The sequence below is a fragment of the Nematostella vectensis genome, chromosome 1, assembly GCF_932526225.1.
Source record: "Nematostella vectensis chromosome 1, jaNemVect1.1, whole genome shotgun sequence".
Taxonomy (NCBI): domain Eukaryota; kingdom Metazoa; phylum Cnidaria; class Anthozoa; order Actiniaria; family Edwardsiidae; genus Nematostella; species Nematostella vectensis.
Window position 1 is genome coordinate 17,697,398 of NC_064034.1, and position 20,511 is coordinate 17,717,908.

The 20,511-nt window shown below is 42.3% G+C and overlaps 2 protein-coding genes across 6 annotated transcripts; both read right to left on the reverse strand.

The window, feature by feature from the left end:
- Nucleotides 1-342: 342 nt before the first annotated feature.
- On the reverse strand, nt 343-5,674 carry LOC116619356 (protein wntless homolog A). Of its 3 annotated transcripts, none has more exons than XM_048720736.1 (5): nt 4,215-5,674; nt 2,728-2,855; nt 2,258-2,355; nt 1,419-1,497; nt 343-1,163 (listed from the first exon to the last, which is right to left on the reverse strand). In XM_048720736.1, exons 2-5 carry the CDS (start codon nt 2,770-2,772, stop codon nt 1,116-1,118), a joined length of 270 nt encoding a protein of 89 aa, XP_048576693.1. In that variant the 5' UTR covers nt 2,773-2,855; nt 4,215-5,674; the 3' UTR covers nt 343-1,115. The 3 variants fall into 3 exon arrangements, 2 of the variants coding, with proteins under 2 accessions (XP_048576693.1, XP_048576665.1); XM_048720708.1 differs by having other exon boundaries at nt 1,445-1,497; nt 4,215-5,671; XR_007306270.1 differs by lacking the exon at nt 1,419-1,497 and having other exon boundaries at nt 4,215-5,671.
- Nucleotides 5,675-5,816: 142 nt separating this feature from the next.
- On the reverse strand, nt 5,817-20,504 carry LOC5514394. 3 transcript variants are annotated; one of them, XM_032384013.2, is made up of 17 exons: nt 19,618-20,504; nt 18,405-18,719; nt 15,846-15,995; nt 15,257-15,523; nt 14,759-15,031; nt 14,057-14,221; nt 13,672-13,818; nt 12,130-12,389; nt 11,395-11,527; nt 10,964-11,278; nt 10,360-10,563; nt 9,613-9,707; nt 8,826-9,058; nt 8,361-8,512; nt 7,579-7,754; nt 7,117-7,264; nt 5,817-6,635 (listed from the first exon to the last, which is right to left on the reverse strand). In XM_032384013.2, exons 1-17 carry the CDS (start codon nt 20,387-20,389, stop codon nt 6,160-6,162), a joined length of 4,281 nt encoding a protein of 1,426 aa, XP_032239904.1. In that variant the 5' UTR covers nt 20,390-20,504; the 3' UTR covers nt 5,817-6,159. The 3 variants fall into 3 exon arrangements, with proteins under 3 accessions (XP_032239904.1, XP_032239903.1, XP_032239902.1); XM_032384012.2 differs by having other exon boundaries at nt 7,579-7,703; nt 19,546-20,504; XM_032384011.2 differs by having other exon boundaries at nt 19,546-20,504.
- Between the last annotated feature and the right edge of the window lie 7 nt (nt 20,505-20,511).

Genomic DNA, 20,511 nt, shown 5'->3' on the forward strand with positions numbered 1-20,511 from the left:
AATTGTAGACACAACATTTCACTTAGGTTAATGTTGTTTTGCATATCAGTGTATTCGTAGCAGTAAGCGCTGACCTATGCTCCTTGTGCGTGAATATGAAAATGACACCAACATAGAAAGGCCGCCGAAACCACAGGAAGACCGGTAGCTCTGTGGGGGCGAGAGAGGAACCGGCGGAAGAAAGCCATTCAAGGAAATGTTCTCGCTCTTGTTTTTTCATCATAATAGATCAAAAGACGTAGCCGAGAGGTATAGGATATAGGACCGATAACCAATGAGGGAGCGCCAGCAAACAACGGGCGTCGAAAAAGCAGAAAAGGGATACATAAGCACACGCGCAAATAAACTGATAAATCTAACTTTATTCAAAACCGCAGAGGAGAGCTTCCTTTGAGAGCGCCCGCAAAGTACGATGGATCTTCGAGCATGGTGGGCTCCCTGTGGAGTTTTCGGTAGTTTTCGCGCGAGTGTAAGCACCTTTTGCTTTATCTTTTCTCAACTTTCTCTAAATTTCGATGTTTAAATCGAACCTTGCCCTGCTACCAGCTCTGTTGTTAATACAACATTTATCAACGAAATTCGCTATGTTTACAACTTGGCCACACTTGCTACGTTTTGTATAGTTTTGCTAGTGGCAATTATTGTATTTAAAGGTTAAAGGTTAAAACGTGCTCGAAAAACAACTACACTACCCGACACGCGCATGCGCACGCTACAGGCGTCCCATGCGCCACAGGTAAACCAAAATAATTAAAAATTACAATTGTTGATTGTTTTCTAGAACAGCAGGTCGCCGTCTACGACATTCGGGCATTTACAGCTAGTTCCGAAGGCCTGGCTGCGTTAGCTGGGCCGGTAGGTAAAGTTGGTCACGAGCGTCGTCCGGTAGAGGGCTGAACATGAGAATTGCAAGTCATTTCTTCCGCTTTCCCTTGGGGTTCATTTCGGGGACTCCTGGGGATCGTTTCGGGTCCCGCGATCAGTTGAGTGACTTTCGGGGATCGTTTCGGGTCCTGGGATCGTTTCCGGTTCATGGATAATTTCGGGTTCTGTGATCGTTTCGAGTTCCGGGATCATTTCAGGTTCAGTACATGGCTCGTACAAATACATGAGCGTCAGTACGTATGTGTTCCACATGCCGTAGATACCGGTGTCAAGGGCGCCTAGAAAACACATCAGACTAATCATACATAATGGTTTGAATTTCGCCATCAATTGGGAAATACAGAGAAATACACAAGGTTGAAATGGCATGTTTTACGCATTATGTTTTATTATTATGCAAATATTTTTAGAGAGCAAATATCGATTTAATCTCGGGGCAATTATTGCCGCCTACTTTTTCGAAAACTCCTTGATTCGCCACTAACATTCTAAGAAATCCGTTTCATATACCCAAAAATATTAGCACGATTTACATGATTAAAGGATACAGCCAATTTACTTCCGGGTTCAGTGGCCCAGATCGAGTAGAACGGGTTATGTAGCTGGTAGCCCCTGAAAGATGATAATCACAACATACACTCGCAACGTGGAAACAAGAAAAAATGGAACGAAACATATTTTAATAAATGTTTTTAAATGTGCGCGTCAAATCGTACATTAGCTCTGCTACTTGTATCACTACAATAGTCAATTTTGCGGGTTTCCCTATCCCCCCTACTTCCTTAAAACATTACATCCGATTTTCCACCTTCAATAGCACAGTACACATTTTCCCGTGCAATCTTACTACCCACTACGTCCACTACAATCTTTATTAGGCCTTCACAGTCCACAACCCGCCCCCCTCCCCCCCACTCACCCCCTCTTCCGCATCCACTACCCCTCCCCCCCCCAAGTGGCACTTTACAGGCTGGGTGCCTTGGGGAGTGTTATGGTATGGAGAATACTCGCTTTTAAAAAATGTCGATCACCCACTTTGTTATTTATTTTTTTTTTTTTGAAAATACAGCGGTTTATTCGCACGGAAACTTCAAAATTACAATCTAAGAATGAAGTCTGATATGTTATTGACGATATTTGATTTAAAATATCTTGGTTACTCGCTTGAATTAGCCGATGGAATTAGATGCTTTGTGTGATTCGCCATTGTCCGGGAGCATAAAATGGCGGTGTGATTGGCCTTCTATAAAATAATACAAAAGAAACAAAATCTGCTGCATTTGTGTAACCTATATAACGTGTACAACATACTCTACTGTAGCATCCGACTACTTGTCAGCTCATATCCACCGACAACCTATGTCTTTCTTACCTTTCACACATATCGAAGACCAGCAGACACAGGCAGCCAAACCCGATACAACCAACCTGGCGCCAGTACACCTGGAGTTTGTTGCGTTCAGACTGGTCCTGCGCGACACAACGTGACAAAATGTGAGATCGACATGGCGTGACACAACGTGACAAAGCATGAGATTGTCACGGCATGACACGATGTGACCAAGTGTGAGATCGAAATGCGTGACACAATTTGATAGAGCGTGTGATTGACATCAATGGAAACAACGTAGCGTGACAATAAAATAAAGTATAGGTCTGTGCAATTAGCTCGGCCGTAGCTATAAAAGAGAAGCTGTAAATGTGGAATTGGTGAAATGGCGGTAGCAAAGTGCGTCTTTCGATGGTTTACACTCCTCGAACACTTGGTATCTTCGCTCAGCATTTCTGCTGTGCTATGAAATGGGAAAGAAAGATTGATTTGCTGGTGACTGGTTAACTTACCAACAAATGTTCACCGGTGAAAACGATCCAAAAACACATGAACATAGCTTAGAACAGGCCTTGGCGAATATCCGTAAATAATAACATGAAGGGCATATCCACCCACAAAGTAAACCATTCTATGGGGACTGGAGAAAATAACAAGAAAATGTGATCAGCACGTGATAACATGAAGTTGTATGCCCACCCACAAGGTGAAACACTCTGTAGGGACTGGGGAGGAGAACAAAAACGCGTGATCAGCACGTGATAACATGAAGTTGTATGCCCACCCCATAAGGTGAACCACGCTATGGTGACTAGGAAAAAGAACAAAAACACGTGATCAGCACGTGATAACATGGAGAAGAACAAAAACATGTGTTCAGCAGGTGATAACATGAAAGGCATGACCACCCACAAGGTGAACCACTCTATGGTGACTAGGGAGAAGAACAAAAATACGTGATCATCACGTGATAACATGAGTCGTATGTGTCCAACCGCAAACATATTTCTCGGGTTTTTGAAACAATTGACACGTTGAAACCTATTCTCGACCATTCTGCTACTTTGTCCACCACTAATAACCTAACCTCTGATACAGTTGTATCGTCGACATATGTCCACAAGAGTGCGTCTCTAACATTCAGATCATTATTTATAAAAGAGCCAGGGACCTAATTTAGTCCTTTGCGGAGCCCCGGAGGGGACTGAGCCCCAATCGGAGAAACACCCTTCTGCAAGAAACGCGCGGAAACCGCGAAAAATATTTCAAAATATTGAAAGCAGTGTGTCTATTGGAAGTTTTTTTGAGGATGTGGTTGATAATTTAGAGCGGATGGACTGTTAAATATCTCGGATTCTAATAGATTTTTTTGTCTTTTAACGGTTGAGGTTTCCGTCGGACCTCCGGAAGTAATTGGTGACAATGCGGCTTTAATTCTCTGCTGCCGATTCGTCAGGAAATCTAAATTCCAATTAATTCTTCTGGTAAACCAAGGCTACTTGATAATAATATAGCTGATGACGGTGATACGGGTCGGGGACAGGGGTAGAAAGGGATTGAATGATCATATCGAGTCTCTTTCTTGTGATGATAATGACGATGATGTTGATGATGATAATAATAAAGCTGATGGAGCTACTGCTGATGATGAATATAATGATGACAGTGATGATGATGATGAACCCTATTCGTGTGGGTCTAGAGCCATGAGCGCGAATCGATAGGGCAGTGGAGTGAGATATTTAAGTAGGCAAATAGGAAAGGATTACACTTTTTCATGCGATGGCTGTTTTTGTTGGCGGTTTTTCTTGATGATGATGAGGGTTGTAGTGATAGCAACGTGTTGGATATGTTGTTGTTGTTTTGACAAGGCACTCGGTCTAAAATAACTCGACTTCCGGCATGCTTGAGGTTTATCGAGAGCGGACTGTGTCTGGAGGGTATGCATAAGTAACAAGACAGGATAAGCACTGAAGGCGATATATCGGCCGTGACTTACCGATTTTACCGCCGGCAATGAAGAACGCCGATAGAACCACTACAATTCCTAGTCCCAAAAGAACAAGCTTGCGTACCGAGAGGGTCTCAAGTATAACCGCCATGATTCTAGTAAAACGGATAAAGAACCCCTGAAGACGGATGTGAGCAGAATCACTAACCGCCGATTTACAATCGCTTGTGAGTTATTTAGGATAGGAACAGAATTTGTTAGGCTAAATTCAGATAGTAAACCACGAAATTCCCTCCAATTTGTCTGAAATATGCCTTGTTTGCGACGCGCTCTCCTTAGAAAACCCGGTCAAGTTACGTCGCGTATTCTGAGCTACAACCCCGTGAGGGTACCGCCCCCCGACAATCTGGCCGAAACGTGCCCGACTAAACGTGGGAAAGTCATCAAGGTTCCCTTCTAATAGTAATCAATTGAGGATTAATTTAAATATTGTCAATAAGAGCATAAAAATAGAACTAGAAACACAACCATCCAAGTCCTTCCTGAGTGCTTCAAAAGCCTTAATAAAATTGTAGACACAACATTTCACTTAGGTTAATGTTGTTTTGCATATCAGTGTATTCGTAGCAGTAAGCGCTGGCCTATGCCCCTAGGCTTGTCCCTAGGCTTCTCGGCTTGCCTCCCGTCATGCTCTGCATGGCTATGACGTCAGCATGAAGAGCGTCTGCCATATTAAAAAGTATAAGTCTGCATGCAAAACATCATGGAGCTGACAGCGCAAGGGAGTAGCCTGGGGACGAGGCTACTGTGCCTATTGTGCGTGAATGTGAAAATGACACCACCGTAGAAAGACCGCCGAAACCACAGGAAGACCGGTAGCTCTTGGGGAAAATAGGGGGCGCCGGTGGACGAAAGCCCTATCAAAAAATGTTGTCGCTTCTTTTTTCATCATAATAGATCAAAAGACGTAGCCGAGAGCCGAACAGTCCTTTTTAAGGCATGCAAACACTGTTCTTTCTTTTACAGAGAGAAAATAATGCACGAGCATGCAAATATACCCGAAGTGAAACAACAAAATACTATTTCTTGGAAATAAATAAACAGTTACGGAGTTTCCTATATTTGATGTACCCTGGAAAAAAAGTTCTACTTTTTCACCTTTCAAGGGGAACTTTCAGTCCGTGAATGCAGGATATACAGTAAAAACCTGTGTGTAAGAACCTGAGTGAAAATTTTGGATTCCAATACCCCAAAATATAAGAACCTACCAAGCCAAAAAAATCAAAAGGTTCTTATATGATGGATTACTCCATGAAAAATGAAACAAATCATGGGGCTTTAAAATATGAATTTGCTAAACATTTTGCTCTTCCAAAAATACAAAATACAATAGGCTTCGTATTCAGAAAAAACGTATGCGCATGCTCTGGCGAAAACAAGCACAATAGTAGTGTTGAATCGTTCGAGAAAAGGTACGAAAGGCTGACTTCAGTCGCTGATTTGACTAACTGTACAGCATTAAAACCATATTGTACAAAAGATGACAGATTTGTTTGATGAGGGAGTCATGAAGAAAATTATAGCCTTAGGTTTGGGCTAGTTTTCTTAGCATTCACCAAAATGTGACAGTTCGCCGGTAAAACACCGCCATTTCAAAACAAAATTTTAATCTATTTAATCTATTTTAATCTTTTAGCAATGGAATAATCAAAACATTATTGTGAGACATAGAAATAAACCTAGGACATTCTATAGTCCTTTAGAACACAGTTAGAGGGGTTCACAGCGCAATAGATCGTGAAACTTGGAGTTTTCACGTCGTGGTTTGGTGGATATAGGCTGAAATGTATCAGACAGAACGCATTCTCGCATGCTGCTATTAAATCCTAAATTCAATTCTATTTTTGTTTGCGCCGCCGTCACCCACGTCGTTGCCGTCGTTGTTAAGGTCCCTATTATTACCCTAACGTTGAAACCATTGCGTCAATTAATATCACGTGTCGCAACTGGGCGTGGTAGAGTACTCGACCTGCGCGCTTAGCCCGTGGCTATGTAGCATAGTTCCGACAGTGTAGGACACGTCCTTGGAGTTCGCATACTCGAACAAGAATCTCCGCTGACCAAAATTACAGCGGATTCGCGAACAGGAAATAAACGGTACGAGATTTTTTGCCTCAACGGGCCTATTGGGCGTAAAGGTGTAGCTGTGCTCAGAACCAACTCCGTCCATCGTGAAGATGACAACACCCGCTGGCCACATAACACCGCATCCTACGACATCCGGGCATTTACAGCTAGTCTGACCCTCCAAAGGCCTGGTTGCGTAAGCTGGAAGGTAAAGTTGGTCGTCACGAACGTCGCAGAATATCTTCTGGCCCGTTTTGGAGTCGACGAAGCCGATTTGCTTGACCTTAGACGATGCGCATTTTAACTCAGCTTCGAAATAGAAACACGGCAACGACATGGGTTCTGCAAATATAATCGGAGAAAGTGTTAGGAGAATAGGCATTTGGTGTAACTAGGCAGGGTTTAAGCGCTCTTGAAGGCATTTACTAGGTGATTTTGCGCTGAGTTTACCCGGTGTTTTTGCGCTGAGTTTACCCGGTGTTTTTGCGCTATGTTTACCCGGTGTTTTTCGCTATGTTTAAGGTGGGTTTCGCTATGATTACCCGGTGTTTTTCGCTATGCTTACCCGGTGTTTTTCGCTATGTTTAAGGCGGTTTTCGCTATATTTAGCTATATTTAGCTATATTTTTCGCTATGGCCGCCATCTTGTTTTGTACTGTCCGCGCGCGAGCTTGGAAGGGGGAGTTGGATCTGACCCCCCCCCCTCCCTCTCTCTCTCTCTCATCTTCTCTACTCTCCTCCTCCCAAGCTGGCGCTCAAACAGAACAAAACACTCCTACAAGCAGTCAAGTTTAAATGCAACGTTAAATGAAATGAAACCTACCCGAGACCGACTGGATAAGCTCCATCGGGGAGAATGGGTCCGAGTAAAGAGGCGAAGAGAACTGACCGCTTGACTCACTGAGCATGCGCGGGAACTGTGGGCTCAGCGTAAACTTGTCATCTAGCCATGCATTGTCGTGATTTCCGACCTGCATAACAGGAACAAACATCCATTCATTAACGTGAACATCGTTTTCCTAAGTACAGCGAAACCACCGTATAACGGACCTACATTAAAAGTCCAAATTTCAAATCATCCCGCCAGACTTAAGGATAAGCCAGGGGAGGGCCCAAAAAGTCCTTTATAAGACACTTTCTCTTGTTTTTTAAGTTGTATCCTAGTACTGATGATTGTCTGCCAGAAGGAGGAATAGAAGAGGGCCTTCCCTTGGCAACGGCCTTGGAATGGTTTGGCTTCCGATTCCCCACTAGTTTTGTAAAATGCGGGTAGAGCCATGCTTACCTCTACTCTCGGGGTGCTGAATTGATTAAAAGAACTGGCGAAGGGTCCCATGCCGGAAGGATTCCGCCTTCGTGGCTTGGCTTCTTCAGACGTCTCGACCGTATTGAAATGCTTTTCCTCCGAATCTACAGAAGAACGAGTAGGACTGGCTGGTGAGAGTAATGGACTTTCTATTCCTGCAAAATATGGCACAGTCTTAAAGTCACATATACCAAAGGCTACTCCGCCTTTAACGGTGCGTAAAAACGCCGTACAAATCAAGGTTTAAATGGTAATAATACATAAAATTATGGATACCTGTTTTGCGTACCTTATATCATCTGTCATATTGTGACCTCATATAACCCAACCTGCTTTGCGTACCCAAACCCAGTTATATCACATGTCCTCATATTACCCACCCTGCTTTGCGTACCCAAACCCAGTTATATCACATGTCCTCATATTACCCACCCTGCTTTGCGTACCCAAACCCAGTTATATCACATGTCCTCATATTACCCACCCTGCTTTGCGTACCCAAACCCAGTTATATCACATGTCCTCATATTACCCACCCTGCTTTGCGTACCCAAACCCAGTTATATCACATGTCCTCATATTACCCACCCTGCATTGTGTACCTAAACTCAGTAATGATCACGTGTCCCCATATTACCCACCATGCTTCGCGTACCTGATGTCAGTTATGATCACGTGTCCCCATATTACCCACCATGCTTCGCGTACCTGATGTCAGCTATGATCACGTGTCCCCATATTACCCACCATGCTTCGCATACCTGTTGCCAGCTGTGATGACGTGTCTTCTTCCTCCTCCTCCACGATGCTCTCGAAGCTACCGCTGAGCGGTACCCAGGACGGGCGCAATTGTGCGCGACGAGGGTACTTGGTCACGTGACACACAGGGACGTAGTCATCGGGGACTTCGTATCTGAGAAATGAAACAGCGCGTTTTAATTGGACAAGTTAATCTTAAGTATACACTCGTTTAGAGGGCGTTCTGCCAGTGTGAATAATTTCGTCGGTAAAACTAATAGGTTAGTCTGACAGCCGTTTATTGTTAATTTTGGCTTGGGAGTTCTGTATGGCTGTTGTCTGTGGTTGTTGCTATTGTATTATAAAGAAATGTGCTTTAGATGCCAATCCCAGCGTGTTTTAATTATGCAAATTCCTGAAGACAAGTGTTTCATAGTGGTGCTGTCGTTGCAATGACTGACAAAGGAGAGCCAGACAATGTGTGATACCGAAATGGCATGCTGCCGAAGTTGAAGATGCAGTGTTGGTCCATGGCTAGGGAGACTGCCGGATACCAGTTGATGGATGTGTTGAGGCTTGTGAAGGCCACTCCATGATCCCTGCCATTCAACCAAAACGATACATCACCTTCCCATGAGAAGAGGCAGCTTAGCACATCACCAATCTGCCACTCAACGCCGTAATCATTATTTTGCTGCTCGCTCGGCGGCCCGCTCCAGATCTAAGGGTCAAAAGGTTGATTATAAAGTTGGTTATGATACCGTACCAGAACCTATGGTTCTTCAAAAACTATGCTTCTGTTAAATGTTAAAATAAAGTTAAAATAAAGTGTTGAATGATTTTGAAAAATACAATATGGCGTGTTGTTTTGATTTTGAAGTGTTGTTTGATTAAAAAAAATCACTATGGCTTGTTGTGATGTATGAGAGCTGTCGGTAATCCAAATCATGTCCCTGATAAGAGGTTATGGACCCAGCACGCTAACGTTGAGAATTCTACTGCCTACTTCGGTCGAATTAAAAAATCTGAGTAAATACGCAGCTGCTTTGTCTCCTAATATCTTTTTTCTACAAAGGAGTTCTTTTGTCTCAATTCTTCTCGTTCTTTGTGTCGAGGTGCGGATATTGTTCATTTGCCCTATCAAATTGCAGCTTGTAAGAGCTGCGTACTGACCCAAAAATCTTAACGAAATTACCAGGGGAATAAATCGACACATTTTATGCGTAATGAGTTAGTTGACTGAAATAAGCATCTTACCTAAGCAAACGCTCTCACCTTGCAGCGGGCTCCGTCAAAAGCGCAGGAATGTTTGTCATCCCCAACCCCAACACCTCTCTCCGGGCCATACCGACACTCCTCCGTTTGCCAGCCTGCAATGCAATATGTATGATATGATATGATATGATATGACATGACATAAAACAAGACGCTGGGATCTCTTTTGATATAAAACGAATATATGGGAAGGCGTTCATGCTGTTAACAACTTCTTAAATATATAAATATAAATGTTTTTATGATTTGTTTTTATTGATAACCGGTCAGTAGAGATACAGGGTGCTCCACGAAGGTTACAACTACGAGTGTGAGTTAATGTGTAAGCAATGTGATCGAAGATGATACTACGGGCCATCATCCCAGCGGTTCTTTTAGGATCACGCTTTTCAGGTTTATGTGGTGTATTTTGGTAGACGTGACTTTCGGCTAGACTTCCTTATCCGAGAAGACACGGGGATATTCACAATCCACAATGTAGAGCCTTACATTTCTGCAAGCTATAGGGTGTTGACCACGCCTTACCTATCTGCAAGCTATAAGGGTGTTAACCACGCCTTACTTATCTGCAAGCTATAGGGGTGTTGACCACGCCTTACCTATCAGAAAGCTATAGGGGTGTTATCCACGCCTTACCTATCTGCAAGCTATAGGGGTGTTGAACACGTCTTACCTATCTGCAAGCTATAGCGGTCTTGTCCGCGCCTTACCTATCTGAAAGCTATAGGGATGTTGACTGCACCTTACCTATCTGCATGATGCCATTGGACTTGAGAATCACCTCGTAGTACCATCCCGATGGGTGTGGTGATGCCTTATACATCGCATGTCCTACGCAATAAGTTGCCCGAATGCTCTCAAAGGTCCAGTTCATGTTATAAGCCTCGAGACGATCTGCACTCAGCACAAGTGCCGGTGTTTTCACCCTCTCGTCTAACTCCATCAAGTTATCTTGAAAATATAAGCCATGTGTACGTTTAGTGGCAGGTAAAACGCTAAGTCACAAACTACAGTATTAGCGTGGATACAGGAGAACACAGGGTGTGACAGAGAGAAAGGGAGGCGAAGAACTTTAAGCGTTAATTAATTTGGGCTAATGTATCCGTTTGGCGATAAAACCATTGCATTCTGTGAAGGCGAAATGTATGTATCCGAGATTTTTTTTTCTTCTATTATTTACCTTAACCTTTTTAGCCATTTATAGACGCCAAGACGAAAGCTAGACTTCAAGGACACTTGAAACAAAGCATCAAGTTTCAAAGGCACTTTTAATACTTTCATTCACTGTTGTTCGCTATTTACCCAAGAAAGTATCCGCTTTGATGATTTGATTTGTGGTTAAATTGTGTACCTGGCAAACTCCTTTCCCCAGCTGCCATACAAGCACAACAATTTAGCAACACCTCCACAGGGAGCCCAATTTGCGCCAGCGTTGGCCCAGTGCTGGTCAGCAGTGTGCACCAGAGCGTCTGGAAGGTCCCGGATGTGAAAAGTGAGTCACGTGCGACCTCCATGTGGGCGAACAGCCCCATGCAGTTATACATAACAGTGACAGCGAGCCTCACGATGCTTGGGAATGCGTCCTCGAAGTCTTCAGTGACTGCACTGGACTCAGATTGCGTGACAGATGGCTTCCGTTCGTCAAACGTAACATTTTCATCAAATGCTGTTGTTGAAGAGATCAAATGTTGGGCTTTTATTGCGAAAGTATGGGTAGGTATTCTTGATAAAAAAGAGTCATATATGACGTCACGTATTTTTTATTGACGAGCCTTCACTCACCAACTCTCGGTTTGGAGTCCACTGCAGGAAGAACTTTCCCTGTCTCCTCGCCACCAAATCCTGCACAATTCTCATCTTCATCATTATCGTTTATCACCCCATGAACACGCTTAGGCGAAAGGGTGGGGGACATCTGGAATTTAAAGCAGAGTACCATAGTTTCTCATCAAACAACGTCCCTTCTACAGACGATTGTTTTTAATAAGACTTTATTTACTCAGCCTCAATGTAGAAATCATATTTAGTCAAGCACTGAAAATGTCTTCAGCCTTGCAAAAATAAATGAGTTCAGCGATCTTCTCACAGAAAAACAACTTGTTTTCATGATATTTTTCATCCTTTTCATCTCTTATCTTACAGGAACAACAATGTGAATTCTCGCCTACATAAGCATAAAATCACAGATAGAAGGTAAAGAGTTTTAAGCAGTAAGGGGGGGGCAAGGGGGGCTTCCAAAACGATCATGGCTGGAGTTACAGTCCCAATTCTGCATTTCCATTGTTTCTTGCAAGTGAATAAGCGATATTTCTGAATTAGGTGGTGGTTATTTGGAGAGCAATCATACCGCTTGGAGTCCAACCTTAGACCATAACCCTAATATCATTTCTTACCCTAAACCATAACCCTTATATCATTTCTTACCCTAAACCATAACCCTGATATCATTTCTTACCCTAAACCATAACCCTTATATCATTTCTTACCCTAAACCATAACCCTGATATCATTTCTTACCCCTTCTTGTTGCTGGCCAAGCTTCTGCAGTGCCATCCCATTAATGAAGTGCAGCACTGTGAGAACGGAGCTCAAGACTCCTGATTCCAGAAGAGGTTCATGAAAATCATCCGTGATACTGATCCCGCTGATAATCTTCATGGCACCAATACAGTGTGCCACCACCATGGGATTCTCTCGTAGAAACAATGGCGTCTTAAGGGCAACATGACATATCAGGTCAGCCATGTACTCAAGAAATCCCGCGAAACCCACCATTACTGAAGACAAACAAAGGGTACATAAATTAAAATTTTTAATTGAGCATTAGTGTTTAGTATTGAGCAATGGGCATCTAGGGTGATGATGGTTGAGTGACAATCTAGGGTGATGATAGTGGAGTGACCATCTAGGGTGATAATGGTGGAGTGACCATCTAGGGTGATAATGGCGGAGTGACCATCTTGGGTTATAATGGTGGAGTGACCATCTAGGGTGATAATGGTGGAGTGACAATCTAGGGTGATGATGGTGAGTGACTATCTAGGGTTATAATGGTGGAGTGACCATCTAGGGTGATAATGGTGGAGTGACAATCTAGGGTGATGATGGTGAGTGACTATCTAGGGTGATGATTGTGGAGGCATCATCTAAGGTGATGATGGTGGAGTGACCATCTAGGGTGATGATAATGGAGTGACCATCTAGGGCGATGATGGTGGAGTGACCAACTAGAGTCATGATGGTGGAGTAAATATCTAGAGTGATGATGGTGGAGTGACAATCTAGGGTGATGATGGTGAGTGACTATCTAGGGTGATGATGGTGGAGGCATCATCTAAGGTGATGATGGTGGAGTGACCATCTAGGGTGATGATAATGGAGTGACCATCTAGGGCGATGATGGTGGAGTGACCAACTAGAGTCATGATGGTGGAGTAAATATCTAGAGTGATGATGGTGGAGTGACCATCTACTGTAGGGTGATAATGGTGAAATGACCCTATAGGGTAATTATGGTGGAGTGACCATCTAGGGTAATAATAGTGGAGCGACCACCTAGGGTGGAGTGACCAAAAAAGTTGATAGTGGTTGAGTGGTCATCTAAGGTGATAATGTTAATGAGTGACCATCTAGGGTGATAATGTTAATGAGTCACCATCTAGGGTGATAATGTTAATGAGTGACCATCTAGGGTGATAATGTTAATGAGTGACCATCTAGGGTGATAATGTTAATGAATGGCCATCTAGGGTGATAATGTTAATGAGTGACCATCTAGGGTGATCATGGTGGAGTGACAATCTAGGGTGATAATGGTGGAGTAACCATCTAGGGTGATAATGGAGGAGTGACCATCTAGGGTGATGAAGGTGGAATGACCTGTTGTTCAAAGTAAAGTGTTCCAGTCCATAAAATGTTTATTGCTGAATTGCAGCTGATCTAGCTCCGGCAATTATGTTAGGGTTGTGGCAGTTGTAATAAGGCATTATGACACCAAACACTGTTTATGGCCATCATTACATACTGTGACTGTCAGCAGTTCCAGTATTGTGCTTTCACCTTGTTTATGATCATCATGACGCGCCATGATAGTCAGCAACTCCAACTCAGCAAACTTGTTGATTGGTGATGTTGGTGGTGTTGACATCATTAGGTCCATTAAGGGTAGCAAGATATTTGTTTGTACCATCTCATTCACAACCCGACCTGCAAAAACTCTTCTCATTTATACACAAACTATCAAACCTTCTTCAAACGATGTACTAAGGGGTCTTAAAGCTCTCTTTCACTGCTCAGGGTTGTACCATCATTAGCTTGGTTTGCACAGAATTGTTAGGTACGTAAATACACCTAAGGGAAATGAGAAGGCTTCTGTTTTTTTTAGCAACATTTCCCCCCTATATTTTTTCTTAATCATTTTACCACTCTTGTTGTGGTACCCTACCTAAATTGACTCCAGCCTCCAAAGCCATATGGTCGTAGTTCCTGTGAATCGCTATTTGTTCTCCAATATGGTCTTTTTTCTTTTGTCCAACAAACCCCCACATCTGTCCAGTCTTGAAGTTGAAATTTTCTACTCCAAGTTCCCTGAATGCCTCTTGAGCATCATCTAGTAAAAATGTCATTTGATAAGCTACACTAGTTTTGATCTTGTCAACATAGTCAATTGATAGAATGGAGTCAAGTGAAGTCACAGAACAAAGAAAATTTGATAACAATAGTGAATGAGAGACAAGCTTCATATGACTCTAGAATAATATGGCAGCAAAAGAAGGCAAACAGGGTGAAGGCAACTATTTAATCTTTTCAGTGCCATTGTACTGTACGCAATTTTCTGGCATATTCCACACTAGCTTGGATATTACAACCCTTTTCCATTTTGTAACACAATATACAAACAGGATGTTAACTAGAACTCTTTTCCCACCATACATATCTTGGAAATTCTGAAATAGAAAGATACTTAAAAACGTAACAAGGATGTAGCAAAGCAATCTGAGACGCAAGACATGGTATATATTAAAGTGCAATACTGAAACACTTTTCCTACATTTCAAGCAGTTAGCTGAGAGCCATTTAAGCTAGATTAATCCTGTTTTATGGTTATCCAGCCTACTGGCTGCAAAGGATTTAATAAAGTCCATACCTGTCATACAATGGTTAGCTTCACCCCTGACACCCAACACTACAATTGCTCCCACTGGTATCCGACCGATGTCCTCCACCATCCGACACACAGCAGAAAGGTCACGGCTGGTCTCATACGAAAAGACATGCAAGACTTTAAAGGTGAGCATCTCAAGAACAACAATATTGACTCCATGGCTGTTATTGCAGTATTGCTTGTCATCTATGACAATACTCATGTAGTCCCCATGCTCAAGGCCGCCTCCTTTGACCCCCACCTTGATTTGGCTGTCTGGAAATTAAGAAAAAAAAAACAACAAAAAAACAAATTGAACAGAACTGTAAAGAAGATAACACAACACAGTTCCATTAATGGCTCCTATAGAAGGACATTGTCTACTACCAAGACTAAACACAAGGCTTTTTGCACTATTACAAGTTATTCTTTTTTAATTGAAAAATGGGTAAATATTTAGCTTCTTGGATGATTTGGCTTGAATCAAATGCAACTGCTTACCTACAAAGCCTAACATGACCAAGGTCTTGGCGGCATTTGTAGGAATACTGGGGTGCTCACAATCACTAATTGACAGCTCAATTAGTGTCTTTACCCCTCCTAGTTTGATTATTTCCGTCTTGATCTTGTCAAACTGCATGACCAGGTTTAATAATACGGCTGAGGACCAGTACTGGAGGTCCGTCTCGGTAGACTGTGAGAAGGTAAGAATGGCTTCCAAAGGACCGTCATAGATGATCTGTGTCATGAGGTTAGCAGGAGGATTGTCTAAGAAAGGTAAATGAAAGATAATTGAAGTATCGGCATCATGGTTTATTGGTCATACCTGTAACTTTATGTATAAACCAAGACATAAAAACATTATATTGTATATATAAAAAGGATACCTCAGGAGAATGAGCTTACTTATTCTCAAGCTCAAAGCTTCCAGGTTCAGTAATGGGTTAGGTCAATTGTTGTTGTTTTTTTTTCTTTTAAAGGGTGTAAATGCCTGACTTTCTACATTGCGGACTTCAAGTCCTGTTTGCAGGTTTGTTTTCTTCAAAGTGCAATCATTTAAACAAAACGATTTAAGCAATGCAGTCCATACCTATTGAACAGAAGTAACCAATAATCTCTGCAACAAGCCGGACAAGAATCTTGTCTTTGCTACTGGCAAGGGATGCTAACGCCTTCATCACATTCCCAGATGTGTTCACAACTCTCTCCCCGGCATTCTTGCTTGTTTTATTGGACGACCCTGGGAAACATTACAGTATAGAGGGTTTTAGATGTGAGAATCTTCTATTTCAGGGGGAGGCACAATACAGAAACATTAAGAAAATATTTGGGGGGGCACAATACAGAAACATTAAGAAACTATTGGGGGAGGGGCACAGCCACGCCCCTACCGGTCATTTCCTTATAATTTTTCAATATATTGGGGTGGTGGGCACAGCCACGCCCCTACCGGTCATTTCCTTATAATTTTTCAATATATTGGGGTGGGGGGCACAGCCATGTCCCTACCGGTCATTTCCTTATAATTTTTCAATATATTGGGGTGGGGGGCACAGCCACGCCCCTACCGGTCATTTCCTTATAATTTTTCAATATATTGGGGGGGGGGGGCACAGCCACGCCCCTACCGGTCATTTCCTTATAATTTTTCAATATATTGGGGGGGGGGCACAGCCACGCCCCTACCGGTCATTTCCTTATAATTTTTCAATATATTGGGGGGGGGCACAGCCACGCCCCTACCGGTCATTTCCTTATAATTTTTCAATATATTGGGGTGGGGGCACAGCCACGCCCCTACCGGTCATTTCCTTATAATTTTTCAATATATTGGGGGGGGGCACAGCCACGCCCCTACCGGTCATTTCCTTATAATTTTTCAATATATTGGGGGGGGGCACAGCCACGCCCCTACCGGTCATTTCCTTATAATTTTTCAATATATTGGGGGGGCACAGCCACGCCCCTGCCGGTCATTTCCTTATAATTTTTCAATATATTGGGGGGGCACAGCCACGCCCCTGCCGGTCATTTCCTTATAATTTTTCAATATATTGGGGGGGGGGGGCACAGCCACGCCCCTACCGGTCATTTCCTTATAATTTTTCAATATATTGGGGGGGGGGGGCCAGCCACGCCCCTACCGGTCATTTCCTTATAAATTTTTCAATATATTGGGGGGTCAGGTGCCCCCAGTGCCCCACCCCCTGCCACGCCCCTGTAATTTGAAGGTTGCCGCTGCTATTACACCTTTTGCTGTTCGTGTTGCGCCAACAGTCAATTAATGAAGTGAAAATACATCCATTTGAGCGAAGAGGCATTTATTTGGGCAAAATGCATATTCCATTTGGAATGTTGCAACAATGTTGTCATTCAATTGCATCTTTGAGCATATATTTGGGAAAAGGGGCAATCAGCTAGGAAAAACAATATTCAACTGTATTCATATTAATCTCATTAAGATTAAACAAAATCTCAACAAAGTGATTCAACAATCAATGTCACGAATTTAACAATTATTTACATTAATATTAATAGTTTGACAAACAATAATCAAACTATAGTAATGACAAACAATCATTACTACCCTCTTAACAATCATTAGTGCGATTGTACTAACAATATAGTCTTTGTGTAATTCAATAAACAGAAATCTGCTATCAACTAGATATGATGTTAAATACGCGCTAAAGCTCGATCAAGGCGGACATAGCAATGATGGGCAACAGAGACAAGGCCAGGCAGGGAGATTACCTCTAGGAGAGTTCCACACACAACAATTACTAGCGGCGCGCTCTATCAACACATGTAACAGCACAATGGTACAGGCTAAGGCAGACTGAATGAATAGTGAAATTATTGAAGGATATTACCAAAGTAAAGTACAGTACTACATATATTTGTTCTGAAGAAAGCATAAGGGACTACTATATTGAGAGTATATATATTTTTTATTGAATTACTGAAAGACTGTATTGTTTATACAATTGCACTAATGATATTGAGGAGAGCTGTAATGATTTTCTGTTAATGCTATTGATTGTCAATCTTGGTATAAGGTGTAATATTAATGTAAAAAAATGGTGTATTTGTGCTATTGATTGTCAAATCTCTTGGTTGAGATCTCGTTTAATCGTAATGACATTAATATGAATGCAGTTGAATGTTATTTTTCCCAAATTGAATGTCCACATTCGTTAATGATTGACAAAAAGTACAATTGAATGACCACATTTATGCAAAATTCCAAACTGAATATACATTTCGCAAAAATGAATGTTTCCTTGTTCAAATGAATGTATTTTCGTTTTATTATTGACTATTGGCGCAATTGAAGGCGTATTGTCTCATAATGAACAGCAAAAGGTGTAAGGAGAGGATACCTAGAAAAAAACTGTTCATTGTTAAACAAACTCCCCTGCTCGAATTCCTGGCTATTGGCCAGCCTTACATAAGAGATATGGAAAAGATCATGTCTGAAATGTTAGTAAAATCGTCCATAACAACATCCAAGTTCTTGTCACCAAAAGACACACCCTTAGAGAAACCAGGGCATTTTAGCCAAAATGCTCCCTTATTGGCTTTGGTGGTCTGAGATTTTTGGAATAAAATTTTTATTTTACCTATTATAATACTATCATTACAGTACCTGTTGAAAGTAGTAAGTCATGAAGCAATACCACAGCCCAATGAACCACATCCTTGTCACCAGAAGCCATACAGACAGGCAACCTTGACAGCAAGCCTTTGCAATCCAAGACACTAGACCTAAAGTCATTATTTCCAACACAGAGGAAGCTGAGGACACGAAGGATGATTCTCTGAAGGATGGCCTCACTGGTAGAAAGAACTCCTAAAAACAGCCTTACTACGTTGGGTATCTCACAGATCTGAGATTTGAACTGGTCCTTAACTGAATACTCGTGAATTAACGCTCCTGCCCAGTAAATCAGGTCACTGTCATCTAAAGAAAAAATAATTGGGGATAATTAATAGTGACATTTGGCATGAAAAACAGAACACACCATATAAACTACAGTATTTCATATCATGGATCACAACCACACCACTAACAACTGTAGACTGTAGTATGTCATATGAAAGATCACAACAACACCAGTATGTCATAACACAGATCACAATCACACCACACTTTAACCACAACATCCAACCACACCTCCCACAAGAGGCCTATAGCCATTGTGGTGTTTGTTTAGCTATAGCTCACCATTTTCTATTACACATCTTGCCTGAGACATTTATTTTTCTCCTCAGAGAGGCCCTCCTAGTCAGGTGGGGTAATTTTTCTAAGCCCCAATAACTCCCCTGGATATGGACCTGCACAACGCAATATCCCTCACCACCGAACAACATACAGAGCTCGGGGGGGGGGGGGGGGGTCTTCAGGGTAAAAGTGATAGGGATGCTTGTCGGGAAATTCAAAATTACCCCTAAAAAATACTGGCACACCAAAAATTGCAACCCTTAAAAATACCCAAGAAGCCCTAAAAAAATACCAATTCTAAGAAAAAAGCCTATTTTTCCTCGGATACCCCCTAAAATACCTGAAGCCCGATTTTGACCCCTAAATATGACGAGCATCCCTATCAGGTCAATATGGGAAAAAAACCCTCCCCGGATACAGAATCTTGACAATACAACATCTTTTACCATCTCACAGAACAATTGTTATCACACACCACAATTAACTTAACTGCAACCCTGACTCTACACTAGATGATCTCTGCACTAAACCAAATCAAACGGCACAACCACTTTAAACCACCCACCTGACTTTAAGCACATGACGGCAGGACGCACAATCCCATGACTTGCCATCTCACGTAATTGCTGTATCTCACCTTCCTCATTAGTATTAATGCACATCACAAGCGTCTGAAGGCATAGCCTCATCAACACATTATCACCTTGGTTACGAACAACCATCTGGGATACTATTCCTATGACATCATTCTCTAACAGAGCTGGGCGCACTTCGTCGCACAAAGACAACTGATGTGCAACAAAGATACTCCAGCGAATAACCTCTTTGCTCTTGGATTCAAACATGAGTTTGAGGAGCGTTGGGACTATCTGCGGACTGGAGTGTCCGAGGCGAGCCTTAAAGGACTCTTCGTCACAAATAAGGTCAAATAATGCAGACGAAGCAATGCGCTGTAATTTAACATCTTTATAACCATCCTCTGATAGTTTAATGTATCCTGGAGCCAAGGAATGATTCAGACAATGAGCCAAACCCTCTATGACGCCATTGTCAACTAAACGGCGGTGGTACTCGCTGGATTTTATCAAGACTCCAAGAACTGTGACCCCCTTTAGAACTTGCATCTCGTCTGCACTAAAACAAGCGTGAATAATAAATTCTAAATTCTGCTTATCCATTGCGCGATCGAGAAGTAGCTGTTCAGCGCTCCGTTTTAAGGCCAGGTTTGTTGAACGACAAAGGACCTCCAAGTCCTCGAGTCGAATGATTTTGTCTTCCATGTCGGATAGTTGACGTCGAATGCATTTTTGGCGCAAAATTCGTCGAAGTTCACTTAAGCAATACGCCGTACTTACACCAGAAACTAATCCAACCGTCAACCAAAACACCTTCCTACTTTCATCGGCCATCGCTTTTGGTATCAAGGCGATCAAATAATTAGTTTAGTGTGGAACTGAAAGAGATGTTCACCCGTCCCACATAATGATTTGCCGCCACAATAAATTTTGAAGATCGTGACGTTTTATAGGTA

Bases quoted from the DNA above. Each gene is read 5' to 3' on its own strand.
- LOC116619356 (XM_048720708.1), bottom strand. From the start codon at position 2,772: ATGTTCATGTGTTTTTGGATCGTTTTCACCGGTGAACATTTGTTG. The intron at 2,356-2,727 runs GTAAGTTAACCA...TGTGTCGCGCAG, and splicing joins TCACCGGTGAACATTTGTTG to GACCAGTCTGAACGCAACAA. The intron at 1,164-1,444 runs GTAAATTGGCTG...TGTGTTTTCTAG, and splicing joins CTGGGCCACTGAACCCGGAA to GCGCCCTTGACACCGGTATC.
- LOC5514394 (XM_032384011.2), bottom strand. From the start codon at position 20,389: ATGGCCGATGAAAGTAGGAAGGTGTTTTGGTTGACGGTTGGATTAGTT. The intron at 15,524-15,845 runs GTATGGACTGCA...TACCTTTCTTAG, and splicing joins TGGTTACTTCTGTTCAATAG to ACAATCCTCCTGCTAACCTC. The intron at 11,528-12,129 runs GTAAGAAATGAT...TTTAAATTCCAG, and splicing joins TTGGCCAGCAACAAGAAGGG to ATGTCCCCCACCCTTTCGCC.